This window comes from Helianthus annuus, chromosome 17, assembly GCF_002127325.2.
Source record: "Helianthus annuus cultivar XRQ/B chromosome 17, HanXRQr2.0-SUNRISE, whole genome shotgun sequence".
In the NCBI taxonomy this organism is placed as follows: Eukaryota; Viridiplantae; Streptophyta; class Magnoliopsida; order Asterales; family Asteraceae; genus Helianthus; species Helianthus annuus.
Window position 1 is genome coordinate 73,643,304 of NC_035449.2, and position 22,786 is coordinate 73,666,089.

At 37.0% G+C, this 22,786-nt stretch overlaps 2 protein-coding genes across 4 annotated transcripts; both read right to left on the reverse strand.

Annotated features, from left to right (window-relative positions):
- Window positions 1-3,417: 3,417 nt before the first annotated feature.
- Window positions 3,418-6,835, reverse strand: LOC110922221 (lipid phosphate phosphatase 2). 3 transcript variants are annotated; one of them, XM_035986574.1, is made up of 8 exons: window positions 6,636-6,835; window positions 5,384-5,618; window positions 5,199-5,286; window positions 5,011-5,120; window positions 4,380-4,473; window positions 4,102-4,290; window positions 3,950-4,009; window positions 3,418-3,854 (listed from the first exon to the last, which is right to left on the reverse strand). In XM_035986574.1, exons 2-8 carry the CDS (start codon window positions 5,597-5,599, stop codon window positions 3,661-3,663), a joined length of 951 nt encoding a protein of 316 aa, XP_035842467.1. In that variant the 5' UTR covers window positions 5,600-5,618; window positions 6,636-6,835; the 3' UTR covers window positions 3,418-3,660. The 3 variants fall into 3 exon arrangements, with proteins under 3 accessions (XP_035842467.1, XP_022022219.1, XP_022022220.1); XM_022166527.2 differs by having other exon boundaries at window positions 5,384-5,615; window positions 6,636-6,834; XM_022166528.2 differs by having other exon boundaries at window positions 5,384-5,609; window positions 6,636-6,830.
- A 3,443-nt stretch (window positions 6,836-10,278) lies between these two features.
- Window positions 10,279-13,392, reverse strand: LOC110924592. The gene has a single exon (XM_022168587.1). It carries the CDS (start codon window positions 13,390-13,392, stop codon window positions 10,279-10,281), a length of 3,114 nt encoding a protein of 1,037 aa, XP_022024279.1.
- Between the last annotated feature and the right edge of the window lie 9,394 nt (window positions 13,393-22,786).

The window sequence follows — 22,786 nt, forward strand, 5'->3', positions numbered from 1 at the left end:
TTAACACACTAAAAACATTATATTTAGTGTACTTTTTAACATTTTTTATAGAATATTTGTAGGGAATCTATACGGTTATAGAAAGATTAACGTACAATTTGAGTCCATAAGGTTTACACCTAATCGCATATACAACCCTCATTTGACAAAAAAAGAACAATCAAGTCCTTGTGGTTGTTAATTGGAATCAATCAAGTCCTTATTGTAAATGACCGTTAGTTGACCGTCAAATTATAAAACGTTGACAAGAGCAAACTGGTAATTTCACCTGAACTAACCCAATGTCAATCATATCACTATTCTATCTTCCTTTACAAGTTTCTGCGATCTGAGGAAGTAACATGTACGACATTTCGTTAATTTCACTTAAAAACCAAGTATGAAGTTAATACAGTTCAATGATGATGTTGATTTGTGAACTTGCACTTGGATTAAGGGTCCAAAGTTCAAATCGTTGGGTAAGGATCCAAGTGTGAGTGCTTGTTCAGGGTGTGACAACAGTTAATTTACGACCCTTAATTACGCGCAAAACAAATATTAGGACGATTAAAAGTAGTGTAATTAGATGTAAATTAACTTAATTAGGCCTTTAGTATGAGTGTGAACACCTATTCGACTATACAGTACGCGTGTGATGATCTGCGGAAAACTGTTGAATATTAAACGGTAACGAACTGAAACCAAACAAAATACTGACAACACCGACAAATACGAATTTCCCACGAATATTTTATATTTATGATTTTATTTTTGTGAATATATCGTGCTTTCGAACGTCACAAGACGCAAACGTGAACGAAAAACGCGACTGTAAGAGCGCACTGGCAATGAAACGGAAGCATCGGAGACGCGTATTACCTTCAAAACTGAAATTTTACGATATATTTAGCTTCGTGATTAAATTTTAATAACCGCCGGTGAAACTGGATCGAAAAAGGATTAAAACGACAAACGACGCATTTTACGCGATTTTTAACGTAACCAATGAACGAACGCGCAAACATCGACTACCGACCCTAATTTACGTGTTTTAGTATTAAAATGATGTTATACGACACTTTATGGAGCTCGTGTTTGAAAACGGGCTTTAGGACTACGTTATTGGGTCGTACGGAAGACTTATACGTAAAATGGGCCTTGTGTAACGCTTCGCATATTTGTACTTTCCCGCTTTAGCAAGTATTGTTGTACATTCTATTTTTAGACACTTATACTCTTGTTGTATTCTATTTCGCATATTTGGGCGCTATGGGGTGGGTTTTTTCTTCCGGCGTGATCTCCTTCGCGGCGTCATCTTCTCCAACATGTTTCCCCCACTCACACACATATATATACATACATATGTATGTATAATTGAAGGGGTTATATAACCCCTTTACCACTACACTCTCTTTTGATATAACGCCTCATAAAGCCTTTCTCTTATGCATTTCGTCACATGTCGCATAACGCCCCCAAATGGGCTTTATAACACATAGTCTTAGTAGACATTGCCAAACCATAAACAAATATGGTAAGTTTCACACTTACACTATTAATTACCGTATTTAATAAGCTGACAATTATATATATTATATATATAAAAAGTAAACCATTTGCATTCAAACATCATATGCAAGTATACGTGTGTATGTATATAGAAGAATTAAGTGTCATTTACGTCTCTTTGTTTTGTTCATTTTTTGTCATTTTAGACTAAATTTCAAAATTGCACCATTTTCCTCCCTAACATTCTTGAAACGTGTCATTTCTGCCCAAAAAATTAACCCGGTTAAAAAAACTCATTACTCAGTTATCACAGAGACGTAAATGACACATAAAGTATAGGGACGAAAATGGCACATAACTTTAAGAATTATTATTATTATTATTACTATTATTATTATTATTATTATTATTATTATTATTATTATTATACAGTTAGGGAGAAGCATTTGATACCGGGTACCGGTACTGAATTTCCCGTACGAATTATTTTCGGTACCGATTTGGTACCCACTTTTTGCCGTTTTTGGTTCGGTACAGATATTTTACTGAATTTTACCTTAAAATACTGGTATCGTACCAGTATTTTTGCTACCAATACAGAGCTCATCTCTACACCCATACACAAAGTCTCTTTCATCCCCTTACATCACCACCACAGCCACCGCCGCCACCACCAAACAACCATCATCACCACCAAACTGTATTGGGAGAGAGAGAGAGAGAGAGAGCTAGGGGGAGAGAGAGAGAAAGAGAGAGTTGTTATGATCTAACATGGGTTTGAGTTTTGTTTTTACAGGTGGTGGTTGTCTGGTGGTGGTGATGTAGATATGTGTAAGGATGAACTCGGTACCAGTATCGAAAATCGCCAAATAAGGATTACGGTACCTATAATATTCGGCACGGTACCGGTATTGAAGGTAATATTCGGTAAAATTCCAGTACCGAACCAAACGTACCGATACCAAAAAATGCAAAAGTTGGTTCCAAAAATAATTCGGTACGGGAAATTCGGTACCGGTACCCGGTATCAAATGCTCATCCCTAACTGTGTGTAATAACAATAATAATAATAAATTTAATAAATAAAAAATTCTTAAAGTTATGCGGCTTTTTCGTCCTCTACTTTATATCCCATTTACATCCCTGTAATAATTGAGTTATGGGGTTTTTTTTAACCGGGTTATTTTTTTTGGACTGAAATGACACGTTTCGAGAATGTTAGGGAGGAAAATAGTGCAATTTTAAAATTTGGCCTGAAAGGGCAAAAGTGGACAAACCACAAGGTATATAGAAAGAGAGGGGGAGACAGAAGGAGGGAGGGAGGGGGTGGGAGCGCTACCACTACCACCAATATCTAACCTCCATTGCGACAACACCACTAATGGAACGTCCCGATCACATGTAGCCGTTACGAAAGTGATGAACAAAATCTTTAGTGTGCATTTTTTTAAACTTTCAAAATTAACCTCTAAACTCTAAAGAATTACAATTTACACCCTGTGGTTTGTTCCTAATTATTATAAACCCTAAAGTTTTATAGAACAATATAACCAATTAAACTAATACAAATGTTAGTATCATAAGATTTATTTATTGAAGAAGCGTACATTATTTTTAAATAATATTTATTATATATATAGTCGGTATATAACGAAAATCAATTAATCGACTTTTACAAAGTATTATACCCATTTAAGATCCGACATATTAATTCAATATCTATAATCAACATACTAAAGACTTTCATTATCAACATCCCGCTGCAACGCGCAGGATAACGTTAACTCGTTTATTTTTATTTTTTAATAAACTATTTAGTTTTTAATACAATACGAAATTAATTTAATAAGCTACAACTTTTTACACTGAATCTCACTTTTTACATAACATATCATAGCTAATGCATTTCCAGGTTAACACATAACATGATTTTGGTTCAAGATATACCATCAGTCTATTACTTGTATTCACATCTAGTTTAAACCTTCAAAAGTCTAAAAGATTTTATTCAATGAACAAACCTACACACACATATGTGCATACACGGTACGCAGTTTTTTTAACTACAGTCAACGTTTCCATCCACGAAGCTAACTGGTTCTACAGAACTGAGAAGATAAGCAAACAGTTAACACGCGTTTTAACCAACATCTTCTCCCACGCGCGTTTTAACTAACATCTTCTCCCACTCTCCATTTCACCCAGGATTGAACTCATGTTGTCATCTGACACTCCCATGCCCCTGTGTGAGTAAATGCGCACGCTCTCAATCTCCGATGGTGTCACATTTAGACCGTTAACATTGCCAGGTTGCGTCTCATTTCGGGACTCTGCTAACATCTGGAAATATATGTGAGGTCCCCATCCTGCATACCGACCATAACAAAACGTTTAGGGAAAAAAATAAGAGTAATAATTTACAACTGGATCATTTAATGAACATTAAGATTGGAGGGTGTACCATCAATGTCATATGGTGGGGGGAAGAATTGCAAGTAACAAAATGAAGCAACTGTTATACCTGAACATAAGTCGAAAAATATAATAATCAATTTAAACATATTTAAATAACAGAAAGACAAGTTTTAAAAGCAGGTGTTTGTCAACACAAACCTAGAAGACCTCCTGCAAATACATCTTGCCAATGATGCCAATAGTCATCAACCCGTGAAACGCCAACTAAGGCTGCAACAAGTAAAGGGAAGACAACGATACAAAGCTTTGCCACGTGGCCCCTACGATCAAATACCCGAATCTTTCCTGCCATGTACCAGGAGAGAAAACCAAGACCAGCAAACGACCCTACACGTTGAACGATAAACATTTTTTAAATTATCTTGTGGCTAAAACTAAAAACAAGGAGACCGTCTAAGTGGGAATAAAAAACTTACAAGATGTATGCCCGCTCGGAAAACTTTTATGTCCTTCTTTAATGACGGATTTTAATCCGGTACAAATGACTTTACTGGTAACAGGATCAAAAACCTGGTGTATAATATGATGGTAAAAAACAGATCGAAATTGGTAACATAAACCAAAGAGTAAAATGTCATTTTCGTCCTTGAGATTTGGCCAGTTTTGCGACTTTCGTCCAAAGGTTTGTTTTTCCGCGTTTGGATCCAAAAGGTTTGAATTTTCCATTTTCATCCGACTCGTTAACTCCATCCTTTTTCTCCGTTAAGTCAGGGGTATTTTCTTTATTTTTGTTACTTAAAGGGCAATTTGGGCTTTTTCACTTTATGTAAAAAGACCGCATACCCCTGAAAAAAACTGAATTGCCCTTTAAGTTAACAAAAAAGACGGAAATACCTCTAACTTAATGGAGAAAAATGGATGCAGTTAACGAGCCACATGAAAATGGCAAGATTTCAAACCTTTTGGATCCAGATGTAGAAAAACAAACCTTCATATATGAAAGTCGCAAAAGTGGCCAAAGCTCAGGGACGAAAAATGGCATTTTACTCTAAACTAAACCTTATATCCTTCAAAAGGGTGAAAACCATTAGGATTATGAGAACTAACCCCTTTGCCATCGGGAAAGCAGCGCCAGAAGAAGTCTGGACGGGGCCTACCAACAGCATCTTTAATTGCATCGGTTAAGACTCCCGAGATAAGTACCGAAAACAGAAGGCCTGGTGACACATGAGGAGATATACTAAGTCACAAAACTTGGCAGGCAAGAAAGTATATATTTTATAGACGATATTTACCGAGTACGGCTTGATGCAGATCGTACACATCTTTTCTAACAAAGTAGTAAATGAGTATGACCATAAGAGGCAATAGTACGGCAATAATCTGTTAGATACAAGACCAGAAACTGTTTAGTATAGATAATTGAAGGTGTCGTGGTGACTCCTGTGTGCTTGTGTAATACGTATTGAAGACTATTTACCGGAACCGCCCACAAGGGAATGGTGTTCTCTTGCAATGGGTATTTAAGGTCGTCCATCATATCCGCCCCGACGAAGCGGTGGAATGGTTCTATGACATACAGTATAACTTCTAGGATCATGAGAAATAGTAAAACAAGCCAATCGTGCATGTGAGCCCGCACCACTTTAGCTCCATGGGACCTTATAGTATGGACACCCAGTTGGATTTCTGGCATCTCCACTCCCCTAAGTCTTGCAAACCAATATGTTAGAGAACTACATGTTACTCAAATTTCATAAGCATATACAGCAGCCAACAGTGATATACTTTATTAAAATATAATACATCATATGAAGGTAACATTAATGAAAGCAGAGTAAGTGGTGAAAGGATCTCTACATTGAGGTTTGGACTTCAGCTCCTTGAGCATTAGAGTTCCTACAGTTGTTGGTAACTAAAAGCTTGTAATCTATGGATCAAGGAAGCAATTATTATTTGTTGAGGTTTCGAAGACACATTTGTTCCCTAGCTCAACTAGCTATCGTTTGTATTAATATTTCAAATTCCAAGTGGCACTGAAGCTAACGAGTACCGGTTTATCTAAGACGTGTACCTTATAGTTGAAAAACCAAGAGACAATACGGTATTATTTAGGAAACTTGGTTGAGCCAAATTTTGTTAAAGACTTTCCGCTCAATTACTAATATACAACGGTGAATCTAACATACAAAATGTGGATTACAACCATAGCTAAATTATCAGCTCTTTTTACAGCAAGAAAGTTATAGCATCAAGCGAAATGCAAATACACAGATTTCATCAGTATAACAAGCCTTGCCTATGCAATGAGCACACGTTCGCCTTTTATACTAAACAAAATAGTGCATAAATTGCGCAATGCGGTTATGAGTCTTAGGTCTATTTAAAGTATTCTTAAAAAATCTAAAAACTTCCAAATCTAACTTATTCACATGATCCAATAAAACAAAATTACTATCTCAAACAGTTACTACCAAAATTCCTCTTCTATCTTCAGTTTTCTGTACTTAATTGGCGAACATCAACAATGGAAAACGCTAAATGTAATTGCGCCTGAACAGCCAACCAAACACACTAGAATTAAAGTTGAACAATGCCTAACAACAGGCTAACATTAACCAAAATTCAAGTCCTGTATGCATGCAAAATCAACAAAATTTTAGTTCGTAACGAAGAATGATAGAATCTGTAAGCTGTCGTGCGAATACAGTTAACAAAATAAGCATCAATACCTGAAATTCTTTGAAGAAATGAGAAGAGTCTCTCTCTGCAACTGTGTGAGAGAGAGAGAGAGAACGGAATTACTGTAGCTGAAGCGTAACAGCGGGGATAACAGGGGCGCAAAGAGTCAAAAAAGAAGAGACCGATTGAGACCTGAAAGGCAAAGGCATGCAAAATGTTCCGAGAGAGACAAATGACTTTACTCTAATTTGAATCCAATCATAATTCTAGACGGATAAAAAGATCCCCCATTCCACCACTTTTTTATTATCGTAAAGGATACCAAAATAGACGGACACAATTTTCACGCCTTTGCATTATTTATTTATTTATTTATGTGTATCCATAAATTAATTAATATAAATACTAAAATCTAATCTTCTAATCTTCTAATACTAATAAAAAGATCCCTTTAATGCTACATGGCATTCTTTTATAATTAAAGATTTCACTAAAAGTCCATGTGGCAATTTATCATATTACCTCAAACATAATAAATAATAAGTAAATTAATATAAAGATTATTAAATGATTGAATTTAATATATATATATATATATATATATATATATATATATATATATATATATATACTAAAATAATCTTATATTCATGATTATATCTCTTCAATATTCTTAATTCTTAATATTAGTTATCTATTTACCTATACTTTAATATAATATCTCTACTTTAATAACTAAAATTATACTTATCAAAAGAAGATAAGATAACCAAAAATATATACATCCATCATTACTTGATGTAACCAAAAATTTCAAACTTTTATTTGTAATTTGTTATTATCATTTTCACAAATGTTAAACATATATATAAACAATATATATAATCTTAGATAATGAACTAATTCCATTCTATCTTCTATTTGATAACACTTTTTAAAATAACAAAATATTAATTTGAAATAAAATATACGAATCCTTTTGTATTCAAAAACAAAATTCTTACTTCATAAACGCATCATTTAAAATGAGTAATATTATATTTTTCTTTAATTTTGTATGTATAATTAAATATCAGGGTTATATGTATTCACATCAAAATTTATATTTATTATGTGTGATGCAAGAAATAAAATGAAATATAAAAAAGTTCAAAATTTATAATTGCTATGTCTTTCAAACGCAACCAACCTCAACAATAACATATTTATTTTTAAAAACTCATTCAAGTTTATATAAACTCAAACACACATTTTTTCCAAAGAACTCGATCAACTCCATGATTATCTTAAAGTCTTTCATTTTCTAATTTTCTATCCTCAAACGCATGTAACACATGGGTCTATAACCTAGTATATGATAAAAGTAGTCATTTACATAATTACATGCTTTTCAGCTTTAATTAAAGATCTCATTTTTGTATAAAGCAAAAGACAGGTTTAAAAAGTCGAGTTTTATTTGTAGTTGTTACGTTCTCCTCGTTGGAGCTTACACAAGTGTTATTTTTTGTTGTGTTTTTCTTGAGAGGTAAATAGGAATTTGAGAACATATTTTTTGAGTTTTAACATTCATAAGAAAGCTCCAAGTTATAAAACCTTAGAAGAATGAATGTTGAATAAGTGAAACCACTAGGTGGTGTTACGTTTTTTGAAATGTAACAGAGCGGGTGTGTCGCCATATATTTGGGTTTTGTTGGTATGAACCACTGGACCATTTTGTTCGGTTTTGACGTTTTGTACACCACTGATGCAATTTGGTAATGAGCGGGTCAAAAACATGGATCAAGTATAAAGCCATAGATTTAAGGTGTGATATTGTTACTGCAAAGTGGGATGAGTGGAGTGCTGGGAAGGTCGATCTCAAATAAATGGTGTGAATATAGATGTGATATGAAAGTGACAAACCAGGGTTGCATATAGCGTAAAAGAGTGGAGTGGGCCCATAAATAAAAAGAGTGGAGTGATAAGGATTGAAATTGAATGAACTTGAGATTGATTAACAATGGTCAAGTCCTATTAACGCTCAGGGAACTTAATGATTGAATAAGCTCTGAAAGTTCGTTAATGGTGGTTAAGAGAGAATTAAGGAGGGAAACTGATTATTATTTCACAAGATACCCTATACTATTACAACTATTACTATTTATAACCCCACCCCAACAACCCTACAACTGTCAGCTAACAATCTTTGTAACCGTTCAACTAACTAACAACCCCTGTTGTAACCACCCACTACTAACAACCCCTGTTGCTAACCTCTGTTACTAATACCCTCTGCTACTGATCCACTGTTAACTAATCACTGCTACTAATCCACTGTTATTAGTAACCCCTGTTGTACATTTATCCACTGATAACATCTCTATCCACTGCCCTTTAGCCCACTGATCATTTATCCGTATCAATACCCTCCCGATAACCTGATCCTTGACCCCAAGGATCAAAATTTGGAAATTTCTGCATCATCATCTTAGCATCTTTCCAAGTTGCATCTTCCACCCCCACATGCTTCCATTTAATCAACCATTGCACCAACATTATATTGAATTTTTTAAGAACCCTAGTGTCCACCACACTCTCAGGTTCCCTAACAGTGGTTTGCAGCACTTCTTCATTAACCACCACTGTTGAAGTAGGCTCAGGACCATAATACTTTTTTAGCAATGATACGTGTACTGTAGGATGAATAGCAGACCCAGCTGGTAACTGCAACGTGCACGCTACTTCTCCTACCTTAGACAAAATCAAATATGGTCCAAAATATTTGGCTGTCAACTTTTGATTAGGCCGCTGAGTCACTGACTGCTGTCGGTAGTGTTGTAACTTCAAATATACCCAGTCTCCTATTTGGAAACTCCTTTCCGTTCGATGAGCATCAGCCAACTGTTTCATGCGTTGTTGAGACTTCTTCAAATTTTCTTTCAAAATATTAATCACCTCCTCCCTAATTACCAAACTTCTATCCACTGCTTCATTGTTACTTTCTCCCGGTAAATATGGTAAATGTATAGGTGGAGGCTGACCATAGATGACCTCAAATGGAGTGCACCTGATAGCTGACTGATAAGTGGTATTATACCAATATTCTGCCAAGGGTAACCAATTAGCCCACTCATGAGGTTTTTCAAAACATATGCACCTCAAATAACCCTCCAAGCATCTGTTCAGCACCTCCGTTTGACCATCTGTTTGGGGATGGTATGAACTAGACATCTTCTGCTCTACCCCTTGCAGTAGCATTAGTTCCTTCCAAAAATTGCTAATAAACACCTTATCTCGGTCAGATATAATTGATTTAGGAGGGCCATGTAACCGATATATGTGATCCAAATATAGCTGAGCCACATCAACTGCAGTAAAAGGATGGTGTAAAGCGATAAAGTGGGCACCCTTGCTTAACCTATCCACCACCACCAAAATGACATCTTTACCCTTGGATTTAGGCAACCCTTCAACAAAATCCATCGCTATATCTTCCCATACCCCTTTAGGAATTGGGAGAGGTTGTAACATCCCAGGATAAGCCACTGTTTCTGACTTACACTGCTGACAAACTACACAATTCTTAACATAAGCTTTCACCTCTTTGTGCAGCTTTGGCCAATAAAACAGTCTAGCAATTCTGCTAGTAGTAGTATGAATGCCAGAATGCCCTCCTTGTCCTGAAGCATGCATCCACTGCAGTATTTGCTGCCTTTAGGTTGTAGAACTACCAATGACCAACTTGCTCTTCCTTCTTAATTCTCCATTGGACCAACTATAATAACAGTGAGACATAGGATTCTGTTGAATATCTTGAATGATTTTTAACAACTCCACATCATTAGACCACTCCTCTTTAATGGCTGCCCATATGTCTGTATGAACAGATGAGGCTGCTAATTGTAATATTTCCCCATGATTCACTCTTGATAATGCATCAGCCACTTTATTATCGACACCTTTTTTGTACATAATTTCAAAGTTGAATCCCATCAATTTAGATAACCACCTTTGCTGGAAAGGCGTGGAAATCTTACTATCCAACAAATATTTCAGACTATGTTGATCTGTCTTGATCACAAAGTGAGCATGAGCCAAATATGGTTGCCATTTTTGGACAACATAAATGATAGCCAATAATTCTCTCTCGTAAGTGGACAAGGACATATGTCTTGGAGATAAGGCCTTACTGATATAAGCAATAGGGTGACCTTTTTGCATTAAAACAACACCTATTCCAAAACCAGATGCATCTGTTTCTACCACAAAGGTTTCTTGAAAGTTTGGCAGAGCTAATACTGGGGGTTGACACATACTCCTCTTCAAATGTTCAAAAGCTTGTTGAGCTGCTGACGACCACTGAAAAGAGTCTTTCTTAAGCAACTGAGTTAAGGGTTTGGTGATGCTTCCATACCCTTTCACAAATCGTCTATAATATCCAGTGAGGCCCAAAAATCCCCTCAACTCCTTAATATTAGTTGGTACCGGCCACTGTTGAATTGCAGAAACCTTTGATGGATCAGTTGCAACTCCCTGTTGAGATATTATATGCCCCAAATACTCCAATTGAGTAGCTCCAAATTCACACTTGCTTTTCTTAGCAACCAACTGATGTTGCCATAATACAGATAGGACATCTTTCAAATGAGATAAATAAGTATCCCAACAAGGACTATATACTAATATATCATCAAAGAAAACCAGTACATATTTCCTCAAATATTGTTTAAAAACCTGGTTCATTAAACCTTGAAAGGTAGATGGTGCATTAGTCAGCCCAAAAGGCATGACCAAAAACTCAAAATGACCATTATGAGTTTTAAATGTTGTTTTATGGATGTCTGCATCATCCATTCTGATCTGATGGTACCCAAACTTGAGATCCAATTTAGAGAAAAATTTTGTACCATATAATTCATCCATCAAATCTTCCACCAATGGAATAGGAAACCTGTCAGGAATTGTAGCCTGATTCAGTTTCCTATAATCTATACACATCCTCCATGTACCATCTTTTTTCTTGACTAGAACCACTGGTGAAGCAAAAGAACTGGTACTGGACCGAATTACCCCTTGTTCTAACAAATCATTAGTCATTTTTTCTATCACATCCTTTTGCACCACAGGATATCTATAAGGCCTAAAATTCACCCCATCAGTTCCTTGTTTCAATGGAATTCTGTGATCATACTTGCCCCTAGATGGTGGTAGAGACTTTAAATCTTGGAAGACATCCCTGAAATCCTCCAATAGCCTTTGTAACTGGTGCTGTTGCTCCTTAGACTGCTGAGTTTTCTGTAGTACCATTGAAGTACTTGTATTGCACCCTTCAATAGCATATACCTGTACCATAGACAATTCAGCCCTCTGCAGTTCCATTTTCTTCAAACTCCCCTTATTAAGTTGAGAAAACTTCTTTCCATACTGCCCTCTCAAAACTACCTTCTGACCATTAAACTTGAAAGCAATAGTTCTGTCATTATAATTCATTTTAATACTTCCCAGCTTTGTAAACCATTGTACCCCTAAAACCATATCACAATCTCCCAAAGGCATTACATACACATCAGCTGTGAATTGAATTCCTTGCATAATCCAGCAGAACCCTTTTACCATCTGATCACAAACTTCTTCATGACCATTTGCTATTTTGACTAACATAGCCAGACCTTTAACCATCCTACACCCCAACTGTTTGGCTAATGCCATATCCAAAAAATTATGTGAGCTCCCCGTATCCATTAACAATTGCAATTCATATTTCCCAAAATGACCAGTGACCCTAATAGATTTATACCTATCATTTCCTTCCACTGCATTTACTGAGATTTGAGCACACTCCATCTCAACTTCATTCTCTTCATCTCCATCCTCTTCTTCTAGCCATTCAACCTCTATGTGATACAGCTGAGGTTTCTTATTACCCCTGCATATATGTTCTTGTGAATACTTCTCATCACAATTGAAACATGAGCCCTTAGACCTTCTTTCATCCATTTCACTTTTAGTTAAGGTCTTCCTAAACACATTCCTTTTAGGATCCAAACCCACTGACTTACTAAATGGAACTGGTTGTTTATTGTTACTTGGGTTAGGTAAGATGGGTGGTTTGAAACCAACCCTTCCCTTCTTAGCTTTAATAGTGGCTTCTTGTAGTTTAGCCACACAAAAGGCTTCTTGAATATTCTTAGGATTGAATATTCTTACCTGCAATTGTATCTCCTCTTCTAATCCTGCCATGAAGCAAATTAAAGCATACTCCATTGGCAATTGAAGCCTACTAATAATTGCATCAAACTTGTCATGATACTCTTGAACAGAACTGATTTGTTTCAAGTTCTTAAGATCAGTCATAGGGTCATCAAACAGCTTTCCAAATCTGACCTTCAAAGCTTCTATCAATTCCACCCAAGTCAAAACTTCTCCTTCAATTCTTTGTCCAGTAAAAGATTGATACCATTGTAATGCTTTTTCCTCAAAATGAATGGCTGCCAGTCTGACCTTTGTTGCATCAGACACTCTATCCAACTGAAAGAATTGTTCCACCTTAAACAACCATGAAGTTAAATCATCAGCTTTAAACCGAGGAAATTCAATTTTGGTCAATCTTGCTGCAAAATTGAATCCTTCTTCTTCATGTTGCGGACCCTGTCTTTGGTAATCTCTGCCATGGCTTTGGTTATTGACTATTTGAGTCAACTGTAAGGATAATCCAGTCACCATGTTCCTTACTTCTTCTAATTCTTTTGTGTTTTCTTTGATCCGAGTGTTCATCTGCTGACTGCTTTCAGCATCATCGGTATCATTATGGCCATGTCTCTTTGTCATCTTTGAAAATGGAATTGATCTGAACAAGGATCAATTGGAAAATGAATTGAACGAACAACAATTGAAGGAATTCGATCGAAACAATGACCGAATTCAAGAATCGAAATTGAACGCAACAAATTCCCCAATTGACTGATTAGGGTTCAAAATTGAATTGAATCGAGAGTGTCCAAGGATAGACAGCTCTGATACCAATGATAAGGATTGAAATTGAATGAACTTGAGATTGATTAACAATGGTCAAGTCCTATTAACGCTCAGGGAACTTAATGATTGAATAAGCTCCGAAAGTTCGTTAATGGTGGTTAAGAGAGAATTAAGGAGGGAAACTGATTATTATTTCACAAGATACCCTATACTATTACAACTATTACTATTTATAACCCCACCCCAACAACCCTACAACTGTCAGCTAACAATCTTTGTAACCGTTCAACTAACTAACAACCCCTGTTGTAACCACCCACTACTAACAACCCCTGTTGCTAACCTCTGTTACTAATACCCTCTGCTACTGATCCACTGTTAACTAATCACTGCTACTAATCCACTATTATTAGTAACCCCAGTTGTACATTTATCCACTGATAACATCTCTATCCACTGCCCTTTAGCCCACTGATCATTTATCCGTATCATGGAGTGGGCCCATATATTTACCATTAGTCGTATACAAACTGATATGGTGGTGGTAAAGGGTATAGTCAAGGCGGTGATGAATCGGTATTCTGAGTTTTGACCGTGGGTTTTGCTGGCGACAGGAGCAGATCTATGTACAGGGTTCCGGGTTCATCCGAACCCGTTGTGTTTTGAATTTTAGTTGAGTTGCTATCTAAAATATGGAGTGGGCCCATAAATAAAATATGGGATAAGCTAACAATGATGAAGAAGTCCGGTGGTCAAGGCTTTGGTTTTTAAGAGCATTCACATCCATACCATCAAATTATGTGTGTAGAGTTTTTATAATATAAAAAGTATAAAAAGTGGTTGTTAGTAGAGGAGGGAGAAAATATCATCTGTATATTTGGGGGGACACTGTTCATCCCCTATAATTTTTTAATATATTTTGAAAGTGGTTGTGAGTGGAGGAGAGAGAAAAAGTAATGATAAAAGTATAAAAAAATATTTAATTGAAACGAAGAGAGAAAATGTAGTGTTTTTTAGTGTAATTTAGGGTGAAAACAAGGCCGTCTTTGAGGGGGTGTGGCGTGGGCGACGGCACGGGGCCCAAATCCTTCGGGGGCCCAAACTTTTTAAATTTTGTATAGAATTTACGTTGTATAAGCTAGAATATATATATATATATATATATACTGAAGCAAAAAATGACACAGACAAGCTCTGGTTGGGGTGGTTATTGCCTTGCTTAGACAACAAGGAGACAATGGTTCTAATCCTGGTGTCTCCAAATTTTCTATTTTAGCTTCATTTTTTAGTTTTTTTAGCTGTATATGACATTTAATGGCTAATTTTGTCAACTATATCTTTTCTTTAATTAATAAATTACTAACTACGCTTAGCTAGAAATAACTATTTAAATTAGTTTCACGTAAATTTTAGTGATTAAATAATTGATGACTTTATAATACATGGAAATTTGCGAATAGGGCCCAAAATTTTTATCTAACACAGGGTCCAATTTTTTTTTTTTTTTTTTTTATTATTTTCGAAGACGGCCTTAGGTGAAAATATAATAGAATGGATATGAATGCTCTAAACATGCTGTTCCTTGTTCGATCCTTGTTACCGACTCTTTTTTAGAACTGCTACACCCAAACAAACCCGTTATGATCTCTCTCTCTCTCTTTTATTCTACCTAAACAATGCCCGTTGGCTTTTAGGGTCTTTTGGTTGGCTAATATTGGTAAATGATAAACAAATGGAAAGGGTTTGCTCTATTATGTTTTCTTGGTAATGGAATGAAACTTTTTTTTTTATTATATATAAAGACCATATGTGTATTTATGGGTTCTAATAACGTGTTTGGTTGGTTTGTAAGATAACATGAGTCTAATGACTGATGTTTTTATTTATTTATTGTTGTATCATATTTTATTATGTTTTATTATGTCATGAACCTTATCCGATCCGAACCCTCAAACTGATCTGAAATTTTAGTGTCCGGTCATATGAAATTGGATCATTTAAATACAGTGAATCCACTGAAAATCCTGAATTCATCACTAGCTCAATGTGGAGTTCGGGGAAGGGTTGGGGGAGGTCCGACCCTGTGGGAACACCACCCCCCGATTTTAGGGAACTTTTTTTCCTTAGCTCTTGGAGACCCTTCACCGGATTACGGGAAAGTGGGGAGGAGTTTGTTTGTTTGTTTTTTTTTTTTTAAGGTTTTTGTGTGTGTTTTGCAAGGGTTTTTTTTTCATTTATAAATTATATAAATATATATATTTTTTTATTTTAAATATTTGATAACTTGGTTGGTGTAATAATTTTAATTAGGTTGGCCGAATAATTTTAGTTAGGTTTGTGTAATTTATGTAATTTGTTTTATATATTTTATGTGATTGATTAGAATTCTTTTTATTTGTTTTAAAGTTTTAATTGATTTAAAATAATTTGGTTTTGGGGAAAAGTGGGACGACAACGCGCATTCTGGGAAAATTCAAGGAAAAGTAGAAAAAAACTGATGTGGCGCTAATGTGTCACACGGAAAAGTCTGGAGAAAACTGAGACACCACATAGCCTAAAAATGTAAGAGTATAAAGATAAAAATTACTTTAAAAATAGAAAAAGAAATATATATATATATATATACGAGTTGACGTTAACCCGCGCGTTGTAGCGGGTTATTGATTATGTACGCATTACGTATTGATCATGGCTTTTTATAGATCCGACCCAATATAATAGTCTGATCAATTTTGAAAGTTTTGTAAAACAATCAGCCCACTCCTATTAACAAATCCAGTTAATCTAAAATTAATTAATTTGAAATGGCCATGCATACATTTTGTTTAAGATGAAAATAGATCATGTTTTTTTTATGTACCTGTGTTGTGTTCGATGGTGGAGGAGGAAGGCATGTAAGCATCATGAATTTATGGCATTCTTTCTGCTTTAAGTAAGTTTGTAATGTTAGAAAAAATAAATAATTACAATTCTCATTCTTATATCTCAAATCCACATTGAAGAGCTGACGTGCAAAAGTAAAGGAGGTAAACTATAGTGGCAGAAAATCAAAAGTTACAAAAGTAGCTGGCACAAACCCCTCTTGTAATTTGATATATATAATAATTTTACTTCCTAGAATCAAGAAACACAACAATTACACATTTACATGATGAATTTAACGTTGAATGAATCGAACATTCGAACCAACAGTTACAGTTTTGCATCCGGTATTTATAATTGTTTATAATTGTTGGAATTTTGGCGAAGCAGTGCATTCACAAACAGAATCAACGCAACCCTTGAGCGAATATTGGTGAAGCGTTGTGATGCGTGTGTAGTGTAATATATTTTTAATGTATAATTAAGCCCTTTTTACACCTTTAGCCAAGTTTTAAATTTATAAAACACGATATTTACTAACACTAAACACACATATGGGCAAGTGCACCCATCGTGGACGTAGTATAGTGTTGGTAAGATACCGAGGTCGTCCAAGGACACAAGAGCTTTTAATACCGGTTTATCCTCAACGTCTAATCAAATCAAAAAGTGAAAAAATGTTTTTAAACTAAGAAAATAAAAACTAACTAAATAAAATAAAAACAGATAGACAAGATGAATCACTTGGATCCGACTCGTGTATTAGTATAACATTTGATTATTTTCGCACTTTTGCACTTGTTTAAGAGATTATCTTAGTTATTGTAGTAGGCCCCTCTTTTGAAGGCGACGTTACCCTCAACCCAGTAGTTTGAGTCAGCAAGGATACAATCCTAAAGGGTCGGATTATTGGAAGATAATGAATTAAGTTATTAATGCAAATTATGGTAGGCCCCGCTTTTGGCGGTGACGTTACCCTCGGCTAAGTAGTCTGAGTCAGCAGGGATACAGTCCTAAATAGCCGGGTTATAGTATTAATAGTAGTTAACTTATGAGGGGGTCAAAGAGTTTGGATCCCTGCCATCCAATACCTATGGGCATTGAAGGAGATCCTACTAAATTTGACCCAGGTCCCAAGCAGGACCTCTAAACGCTGAACAAGGACAAGACCCTTACCAAACTGTTCCCTTAACCCCCGACCAGGTAGCCAACATACCTCCATATAGACCGTGGAGATATGAATGGTGAAAATCTTTTATTTTATATAGACAGTAAAATAATGCCAAGACACCACGGACAAACGATAAGGAAAGATCACCTTCAACATAAGCAACTAGTTATTAAAGTCATTAATACAAAACCAAATAAAAAGTGCAAAAGATTAAAAATAAAAAGTATTATACTAAACACTTGTCTTCACCAAGTGATGTAAGAGACTTAGGCAAACATGGCCTTGATTGTCAAGAACTCTTACGATCAATCTTGGATCCCGAGACGACTCACACACTCTACGATGGACAATGGATGATGGTGGTGGATGATGGTGTTATGGTGGTGGTGGGTGGTGGATGGAGTGTGAGGGAGGTGGTGTGCCAAGGGATGAGATGGAATGAAACCAAGCACCCCTATTTATAGGCTGAATAGAAGGCTGGGCACGGCCCCGTGTCCGCTGGACACGCCCCCGTGCCCGTCTGACACTCTCTCTCCTCATTAATTGTAATTCGCAATTACAATTAATGCGTCTGCTGTACTTTCACCACGCCCCCGTGCTCACTGGACACGGCCCCGTGGTGGGCAATGGAAGCTTCTACAAGTTTGTCTTTTATGCTGCTTCTTGGGCACGGCCCCGTGCTGGCTGAGCACGGGGCGTGTTCAGGCTTCTGTTTTCTCTTCTTTGCTTTGGAGGATGCCGTTGAGGGTCCGGGCAGTCTACTTTTATTCCTTTCCTTGTATTTATGCTAGAATTAGTTGTCTTTTTGCTTCTTTTGTGAATTTGAGCTCATTTCATCCTGAAAATACAAAAGGAAGACAAAAACACTCTTTTTCCAATATTAGTACTTAAAAAGGGTTAGTTTTATGCCTTAATTGATGTGATTTATATGTTGCATTTTACACACATCAAATACCCCCACACTTGAACTTTTGCTTGTCCTCAAGCAAAACTCTTTAAAATGTGGCTTACACTCCCAAATGGAATAGGTAGAAGAGAAAGTTTTTGGCTTGTCATAGAGTGTCGGGAATCCAAGATCTTTTTAGGTTTTATTTTTATTTATTCACAATCCTGTTCGTTATGATTTATTGAGAACGTCTCATAGGATAAATTACTTATTTGGGCATAACATGCCTTTTTTTTTAAAATTCCATTTATATACAAGTTCACATACCTCACGGGATAAATCACTCAACACTCGGCCGTAGGTGTATTTTTAGTAAATCACTCGAGAGCGGCATGGAACTCACGCCTTCCATAGGCTTGCCAAGCAATCAATCCTCCTCCTTTTTAACTTTTTACCTTTGTAAATATCAAGAGGACTTTTTAGGTGAAGGGTTAGGCTTGGGCTAAAGGTGGGTGGTTGGGTTAGTGGTTAGTAAAAGGGCGAAAAGCGTAAAAAGCGTCGGTTTTCGTAAAAAAAATTTTAGTGACTTTTTATTTTGAAGTATTTCTCCAAACAAGCTTTTGTTGGTATAGCTTTGTTTGTTTTTAACTTCATCATATATATATATATATATATATATATATATATATATATATATATATTTTAGTCACATAAAAGAACGAGCTTGCGAAAAACCGAGCTTTGTTACTAAAATAAGGGGTGAAAAATAAAAGGTTTTTGGTGGGTAAAAAGGGTTTTAGGGTAATGAAATGAAAGGTTTAGGCTCAAAGGGGTTAACTAGGGGGATTTTGGGTAGGTGGTAAAAATGAAAAATAATGGTGTAGAAAGAAAAAATGGTTAGTCCTAATGCCTCCATCATTTACTTACTTGGGTTTAAGTTGGTAAGGACCGGGAATGAATCGTCGTGGCAAGTTCTAGAGTTGTAAGAACCAAGCGGCTATTTACACAAGAAACGAAAAATGAGCATTTAGTCTAAAGATGTAAATTTGTATGCTCAATAAAGGCTCAAAACTCACTTTTGTGGGAATGGGTTTTTAATGTGATCAAGTATATATAATCGAATTTTAACTAGACTTGTTATGCCGTTTCGTAATTTTCTTATGTTGGTTCTTTGTTATCACGGCGCTCTCGGTTGTAAATTTCATAAAAATATAACCTTATTAAACTTGTAATTCCTAACTTAAACTTAAGACAAGTAAAAATGAAAGGATTTTTGAAAAAATTTGGGGTGTTTAGCGGTTCCAATAGAGTTTTGTGTAAGGCTTGTTGTTAGGACTTGCAAAATTTCAAAGTGTTAGCTTCCCCCCCACACTTAAATTACACATTGTCCTTAATGTGTCCCAAAAATAAATTTTTAGGTTGATTGGATGTGTGGTGTGGTGTTAAAAAGCAAAGAATTATGTTACTGGCAGTCTGAACACGGCCCCGTGTCCACTGGACACGACCCCGTGGCGAACTGCCAGTATTGAAAACTTACAGAAGATGAACACTGGGGCGTGTCGGCTGGACACAGCCCCGTGTCTTGCAAATAATTGCAGGTCAGTAACCAAACAGCAGGTCTGGGAGATGAACACGGGGGCGTGTCGGCTGGACACGTCCCCGTGTGGACAGTCTGTGAGCCTGAAAAACAGGTTTCGTCTCCCGGTTTCTCCATTTTGGGCCTGTAAGTGCTAAGGTTTAGCACTCTAACCCTTGCATTGTACCTGTTTCATCACTTAATACCACACCAAGCAAACATAAAACATCCTACATTACCATAGTTAATTGTCTCCAAACATAAAGTAGAAAAATAAAACGGAAATAAGAAGTAGTCAAGGAAAGTAAATTGTTCAACAAGTGGCACGCAGGCCATAAATTGTTCGGTAGAAAAGGGTACTTAAACCTGTGGGCTCACCATTAACCCGCCCCTTATCTCTTCAAACGTCCATGTCTTCACCGCTATCATCACCTCCATCCCCATGCCCCGCCATGTACTCCCGGATGCTACCGATATCATCTTGTATATCGTTGATGTTGCGCTCAATAGCTCCAACCCGGTGGTATGTGTTGTTGGCGAGGTTGTAGGTGTTCCTGGTACACATGAGGTTTTCCTGCAAAAGATCATGTAAGCTTTGAAAGTTAGGAAAACCGCCTCCTTGTGAGGAGGATTGACCCGGATCACCATGGGGTTGGTACTGGTAGTGGGGAGGTGGTGCGTGGAGAACTAGGGCCCCTTGTGGGCTCCATGCATAGCCTTGTGTCCTTTGGAAGCTCACCGTCCCGTCTTCCGCCTCATAAAGTAAGTTCATGGCTCGGCAAATGTGGTAGTCAACTCGTCCCGACCATGGACTCCTTTCAAAGGACCTTGGAATTCTCGTGAAATGCTTGAAAAGACGGTACACCCATCCCCCGAAGAAGATAGGTGTTGGAGCGTGAGCAAGGCGATTGAGGTGCATGTTTCGTAACAAGAGATATGGAACATCGAGAGGCTTCTGGTTGTGAATGCAGTGAAGGACAACCAAATCTTTCAACCCTACAACGCCACTACTATCGTGACGCTGGTTTAGCGAGTAGGTGAGGAGCCTGTGAATGTAGCGGTAAAGCGGGTCCCTCAGTTTGGTACTCTTGGTGCTACTAGGGTTGTAGATTCCTTCACCGATCTGAGCCCATGCGGCTTGACGTTCATTTACATCCAAGTCTCGTAATCCCCCGGTATTCTCCTCATTTCCCGATTCCTCTTCCCCGTACAGTCCTATTATAGCTCCAAACTGTGCCATGGAGATCGAGTACCTTGTCCCGCCACACCGAAATGCAACCCCTTCATTGTCAAACGGGTCACACCTCGAGGTGAAATTGAAAGTACTATAGAACTCCATGGTGCATTGATGCACCGACCGAAGCCGAGTGTTCAATGCAACTGCTAGTGGCCCTGTCACGATGTTGTTGAATCGGTCTAGCTGGTTCACCATGGTTAACAGGTCCGTGCATGCTCGCCTAGGATACTCCTCGGGTCTTGTTTGGAGTGTCTCATATCGTGCCCTAGCGTCGAGTTCGCTTGCGTTGAACCTTGTGAACTTTGACATCTGAAAGAATACACCAAAAGTTAGTACGAAACAAGGATATTTGGAGCGAAACTGCAAACAGTGGGCTGGACACGACCCTGTGTTCAGTGGACACGGCCCCGTGTCCAGGTGTCTGTAACCCAAAAAGTTCATTTTTCGTCCCGGTTTCGAAAACCTGAAAATTTTTATCCCAATAGCAGCGGTTTCCCCCGAAAATGAAACCCTAAGTGTCGTTTTTCCCAAAACAAACCTTTTACCCTTCCAATTTTGTCTTTTTCGGTTCAAAAACAAGGGTTTGGGGTTTTTGTGGGAAATCGAACGAATCTATCAACAATACATGTTTATTTACTTTCTACTACACTAATCTAAACTACTACTAACAGATTGCATCAAAAATTTGAAGTTCGATCCGGATGAACACGAAGAACCCTAGATTTTTCCCAATTTTTGATGTTTTAACTACATGCAAGTAACTAATCTAACTACTAAAGATGATAGAATCATACCTTGATGTTGTTAAACGTGGTAGTGACGTCGGAAATCTGTGGAAAATCGCCTGGAACCAGAGCGTTTTCGGCAATACGGGGCGTGTGGAATGAGGTAACTGTTATGAAAAGAGGGTTTTATCCCGACAGTTGCCTCGACATGGCCCCGTGTCCAGCGGACACGGCCTCGTGCCGAGCAAAGTTTTTTTTTTTTTTTTTTTTTTTTTTTTTTTGTGCTCGTGTGCATGCCCCTTTTTCCGAAAATGGTTAGAAGACTTACCGGTTTTTTGACGTACACTTGCCTGTTCGTAACATGTCGGGTACGAGTTTATTCGTTAACCGTTTGAAGTGAGATCTCCTCTTCCTCATCCTCAATGGATCCTCGGTAGAGTTTTAGCCGTTGGCCATTGACTTTATATGGTATCCCATTTCGAGTTTTAATTTCTACTGCACCGTGCGGAAAAACATGGGTGACGGAAAAAGGTCCTGACCATCTAGATTTTAGCTTACCAGGAAATAATCGAAGTCGTGAATTAAACAATAGAACCTGATCTCCTACCCGAAATTCATTAGACTTAATATATTTATCATGTAAATTTTTCATTCTTTCCTTATAAATTTCGGAGTTAGAATATGCATAATTCCTTAGTTCGTCTAATTCATTCATTTGACAGAATCGATTTTTACCGGCAATTTCTAAATCTAAGTTCACATTTTTTATTGCCCAGTAGGCTTTGTGAGC